The sequence below is a fragment of the Gekko japonicus genome, unplaced genomic scaffold (assembly GCF_001447785.1).
Source record: "Gekko japonicus isolate JY-2015 unplaced genomic scaffold, Gekko_japonicus_V1.1 scaffold281, whole genome shotgun sequence".
Lineage (NCBI taxonomy): Eukaryota > Metazoa > Chordata > Lepidosauria > Squamata > Gekkonidae > Gekko > Gekko japonicus.
Window position 1 is genome coordinate 1,023,952 of NW_015174281.1, and position 5,953 is coordinate 1,029,904.

Consider the following 5,953-nt stretch of genomic DNA (forward strand, 5'->3'; position numbering starts at 1 on the left):
GAGCCAGCGCGACAGGTCCCAGACTCCGTCCCCGTCCAGGCCAACCCAGAGCCTCCGGAGCTGCCACTACCAACGCCACAACCAATCTCCCCGCCCCGGGCTCCCGAGGTACATCCGACAGGCGCCCCGGAACCACGCCGCTCCACGAGGACTCGGAAACCCCCAACACACCTACAGGACTTTGTGTGCGGGTAGCCTGGACTATGGGGGGAGGGGTGTAATGTATCCGCCATTGCCACGTGCGCGACCGTTGGGCCATGAGGTCTAGCACAAGCCCAGAGCTTCGCTCCTGCAGAACAATAGCGGAGCGGATCCTAGCCCGCACCAACCAGAGGGCCAGGTCCGCGGCCGAGAGCCAATGGGACTCTCGGCCAATGTAATGTATCCGCCATTACCACGTGCGCGACCGTTGGGCCATGCGGTCAAGCACAAGCCCAGAGCTTCGCTCCTGCAGAACAATAGCGGAGCGGATCCTAGCCCGCACCAACCAGAGGGCCAGGTCCGCGGCCGAGAGCCAATGGGACTCTCGGCCCCTGTAAATAACCTATAGGGTCACTAGGGGGTGTGTTTTGGTGGTGGGTTTCTGAGCATATATACCGGCCTGCGTGCCGGGGTTCCTTGTCTTGTTCCTCACTAATAAAGTACTCTTTGCTGAATCACTCCCCGTTTACGAGTACTTTGCAAAAGTACTGGGTCCAGACGTGTGTTAGTGAATCAGTTCATAGTTTATTAAGGCAGGAGAAGACTGAGATGCTCCAGCAGGAACCAGGGCCTGCTTAAATGCCAGTTTCATGCCACGCCCAACACACACACCTACACCTGTGATTGGTTTATTTACACTGCACCCACACCCATAGGTTCCTTCGGGGATCCGGACTGACTGATTGGCCTGTTCTAGGATCCTCTCTATCTAGTGTGTTATAGTCGCGAAGCTCTGCTAGTTTGCATGACCACGTGCGAACCCGACCGCATGCACGGTCTTAGTTAGTACACAACAACTCTCAAATAAAAATATCCCCGTTCTGATGCACTTAAAACCAATCCAATAGGCAGAAACGTAGCAGGTAAATCTTTGACCATCACTTTCTCTCTGTGCCAAGAAATCTCCATGTTTACAACACAGGAACAAGCCTGGGGTGGTGGCGGCGGTGGGGTGATTCTACTGGGTTTGACGGTTCAAATCTAGAAATCAAGTGTTGAGGAGAAAGAGGCGGTAAGACGGGACTGCTGTAAAAGGCCTCATGTACTCCAGAGCTAGAAGAAAAACAGCCAAGTTGAAAGATGTTTTTTGTTTGTGTGTGGAAATCAGTGAACGGAGGAATGTTACAGGCTGATTAGTACGAGTTCTCAGAGCTATTAGTTTTGGCTCTCAAAAAGAGAGAGAGAGAGAGAGGGAAAGAATGGGATGCAAATCTCAACAGGACACTGCCTTAGATGTAGATTGCAGACAGATATCTCCTGAGGCAGAAAAACACCAACATGGAAATAGATGCAGACATTATTCTTCCATTTCTGAAGCAGTGACTCAGGAAAGCTCATACACCCCGCCACAAATTTTGTTAGTCTTTAAGGTTCTACTGGACTCTTGCTCTCTTTTCTACTGCTACAGACAGGCTAACGTGACCTCCCTCCAAAAAGCCCAGGGCAGCATACATAGTTATCCCTGTTATGTACGTGGACCGGCACTAGGGGTCCGCAGCAAAGACTGGAGCTTGGCTCCCCTGGACAATAGGAACGTAGGATCCTAGTTCCCCCCAGCCCCGACCAATAGCCACTCTGGCGGGAAATTCAAACCCTCCAATGGACTAAGGCTGTGCTGGGTGGGTGTGTATATAGTTGGCCCGGCAGGGCCGTTTTTAGTTAGTCTTGTGTTAAGTACAATAAACGTGTGCATGCTCATGTCGTCGTCCGAGTCCTCCATGCGGCAAACCCAGTACTTTTCAATCCCCTCCTCCATTCTTGCCTCACAAGAACCCTATGATGTAGAGAGAGTTGCAGGAGAATGACTCACCCATGGTCACCCAGTGTTAGGGTCACCAACCTCCAGGTGGTGGCTGGAGACCCCCCCCCACATCACAACTGATCTCTAGGCGGCAGAGATCAGTTCCCCCTGAGAAAATGACCGCTTTGGAAGGTGGGCCATTATACCCCACTGCATTCATTTATTTGGTACATTTTAACCCCAATTAAATCAGTTTTCGGCTAAACATTAGGAAGAACTTCCTGACAGTTAGCGCGGTTCCTCAGTGGAACAGGCTTCCTCGGGAGGTGGTGGGCTCTCCTCCTCTGGAGGTTTTCAAACACAGGCTAGATGGCACCTGGCAGCAATGCAGATTCTGTGAACTTAGGTGGTTTATGAGAGGGAGGGCAGGAAGGGTTGCCTCAGTGCTCAGTTCTCGTGGCCCTTTCTTACACACCCAGGGGAATGCTGATTGCCACTTTGGGGTCAGGAAGCAATTTTTCTCCAAGCTGCTTTGGCCAGGGATCAAGAGTCTTCACTGGCACCCTAATTCAAAAGCATCTATTCTTCTGCGCTTGGCCTTCCTTATAGTCTAACTCTCGCAGCCATACATGACTACTGGGAATACCATTGCTTTGACCATGCGGACCTTTGTTGGCAGGGTGATGTCTCTACTTTTTATTATGCTGTTGAGGTTCGCCATCGCTTTCCTCCCAAGGAGCAGGAGTCTTTTAATTTCATGGCTGCAGTCACTGTCTGCAGTGATCTTGGATCCCAGGAACGTGAATTCTGTCACTGCTTCCACGACTTCCCCTTCTATTTGCCCCCCCACACACACACATTATCTGGCACATGTGACCACAGCTCAGCTCTTTCAACCTTCCCTCATAGGACTTGGTCTCCAGACCCCTCACCATCTTCGTTGCCCTCTTCTGGACACATTCCAACTTGTCTGTATCCTTCTTAAACTGTGGTGCCCAAAACTGAACACAGTACTCTAGGTGAGGAGGTCTAACCAGAGCAGAGTAAAATGGTACCATCACTTTGTGTGATCTGTACACTATACAGCCCAAAATCGCATTTGCCGTTTTAGCAACCACATTATACTGCTGACTCATGTTCACTGTATGGTCTACTAAGACCCCTAGATCCTTTTCGCACATGTTACTGCTAAAACAAGTCTTCCCCAACCTTTAATTATGCATTTGATATTTCCTACCTAAATGAAAAGGAGCTGCGGTGGCTCAAGTGGTTAAGACGCTGAACTGCAGGCTGTGGAAGGTCAGTAGTTCAGCAGTTCAAGACCCGGGTGCCGCATGATGGAGTGAGCTCCCATCTCTAGTTCCAGCTCCTGCTAACCTAGCAGTTCGAAAGCAAGAAATTGCAAGTAGATAAATAGGTACCACTTCGGTGGGAAGGTAACAGCATTCCGTGCGCCTTGGTTTTTAGTCATGCCAGCCACATGACCACGGAAACGTCTTCGGACAGCGCTGGCTCTTCGGCTTTGAAACGGAGATGAGCACCGCAACCCTAGAGTCGGATTCGACTGGCTTTCGAGCAAGGGAACCTATACCTTTACCTTTTTACCTTACCTAAATGCAGAACTTTACATTTATCCCCACTGAAATTCATTTTATTTGTTTTAGCCTAGTTTTCCAGCCTGTCAAGATCACCCTGTATCTGCATATCTGCATATCAAGATCACCCTGTATCCTGACTCTGTCTTCTACTGTATTTTTCATGTCCCTAAGCCATCCCCCTAGCTAGATACAAGTTTGCCTGGAAACATACTCCTGGTCTGAGTGGCCACATGTGGTTTTACAGATGGATGGGCTGCCAGAGAACCAACACACCGCCTTGCCGACACAATAGACCTCTGTCAACAGCGATCTACTGTCATGGCTCAGAACTCCGTAGGAGACTCTGGCCAAGGGCCCTTTGCTTCTTGGTAACAAGCCAAGGAACAGGGTGTTTTAAGGTAACAGGCTTAGCATCTCCAGCACTGTGCCTGGGAAAGGCCTAGTGGGCTGTGTTCTTGTAAGGTTGATGTTTCTAGTTTACTGGGCCTCTGCCAGCATCACAAGGCATTTTTTCTATCCCTTGAAATACATATCCTCATTTTGCTTGTATGAATTCCATGTACGCAACTGACTGATATTGACTGGTTTGCTTCAGAGACAAAGCTTCCAGTTTACAGGTCGGGGGTCCTAATTGGACCCCCAAATGCTACAAAACATATTAAAAACATTATCTAACTGGATCAGTTCATTTCCCATGCTTGCTCCTAAATTAAAAGTCAGTTGCTCTGCACTGTTTCCATACTACCACACCCCTAGTGGGTTTTGTTTCAGAAAGCTTGAGGATTTCATAAAATGGCATTGGGAACAATGAGACACTACCCTTACAAGGCATTGTATTCCATGCAAGCCAACAGAACAGAAAATGCAGAACAGGAGTGGTGCAGTTCTCTAGAGACTTTGTGGTGCCAAAATATGACCCCATGTAGTGCAAAGTCACATTTGACCATGCAGTAGCTAACTACATATTAGGGCTGCCAGCCTGGCCTGGCAACCAGTGGAAGACTGAGGGGTGGGGACATGGGGGCGTGGCCTTAGGTCAACCGTGTGACATCACTTCCAGGAAAAACTAGAAGTGTTGTTACATCCCTCTAGGAACCATACTGTTTCTGGCAATCCTGAGAGAGAACTGACATCACTTCCAAGGGAGAGGGGGTGGACAGAAGTGACATCAGTCCACTCTAGAGTTTTGGTCAATTCCTAGAGAGGTGTGATTTCCCCAGAAGTTACATCATACTCAGTTGATGGCTCAGAGAGGTACTGGAAGACATAGGCTGGGAGTGGGGGATCTTCCATCCCCACAGGAGGGTGTGTGTGTGTGGCAACTGTATAGGGAGGTGGGGGGACTGTGGTGTATTCAATGCAATGGAAAACTGTGTTTGTAATCACTAATTGAAACACCATGTGAAGCTTCGTCCTGGGCAAGGATCCTAATCATTCAATCCCTATTGGTAGCCCTGGAAGAGCTGACCAATCACCTACCATCCAGTTCGCTGAGCTGGAACATCTGTGATTGGACCTTATCTTGACAATCCTATTGGTTGTAATGTACAATAGGGCGTGGCTACATTAGCTAGGAGAGTTTAAAAGAAGCACAGCTACAATGCAAAAGCTGTTCTGGTTGTTCTGTTCTGGTTGGGTTTATTAAAGCTGAATCACTTGCTTAAATCACTCTCTGACTCTTTGTTAAGTAGTCAACTTAACAGGGACGTTCCAGGAGCCAGAAGCTCTGTTGCGTGACATGCCTACTGTTCGGTGTAGCCAGTTTGGTGTAGTGGTTAACACCGGCGTAATCTTCGCGGGGGCTGGGGGGCTGGCGCCCCCCCGAAATTCCCCCCCACCCCTCGCCCTCCCAAGCCTCCGTTATGGCCAGCGCCAGCGGCTGCCCCTTACCCGAAGCGGAAGAGAGCCGACGAAGGAAGCCGCCCGGCCCCAGTCCCGCCCCGCCGAGAGCGGCCGTGGGAACACGTGTGTGCCCTCCCTCCCTTGCTGGGCCTATTCCGGACCGGAACAGATGGTTATGGAGGCAAGAAACAGGTACAGAACCAATGGGTCACGTTCCCACTGGCAGGTGAAAGGAAACGGTTGCGCGCTCATTCCCTGAGAACCAGTCTATCTCCAGACATAATACAGGTGCAGTTCCCAGGCTCTAAAAGCAACAAGCCGGCAATAAAGCGAACTCCCCCAGACATCCTCCAGTTGTTTGGCTTAGGCATTACAGCAGAGTAAAATACAGGCGTACAGACAGGGGGGGGGGTTTTAGCAACTGGACAGAGATAAAAGACATAATACAGGTGCAGTTCCCAGGCTCTAAAAGCAACAAGCCGGCAATAAAGCGAACTCCCCCAGACATCCTCCAGTTGTTTGGCTTAGGCATTACAGCAGAGTAAAATACAGGCGTACAGACAGGGGGGGG

General features: G+C 50.0%; 1 protein-coding gene across 1 annotated transcript in view; it reads left to right on the forward strand.

Annotated features, from left to right (window-relative positions):
• The window catches only part of OLFML2B (olfactomedin like 2B), a 65,035-nt gene that overhangs the window by 3,466 nt on the left and 55,616 nt on the right, over positions 1 to 5,953 (forward strand). Inside the window, exon 2 of the mRNA XM_015423848.1 lies at positions 5,395 to 5,574. Within this exon, the coding sequence (XP_015279334.1) occupies positions 5,395 to 5,574 (180 nt within the window). The remainder of the gene's footprint in view (positions 1 to 5,394; positions 5,575 to 5,953) is intronic.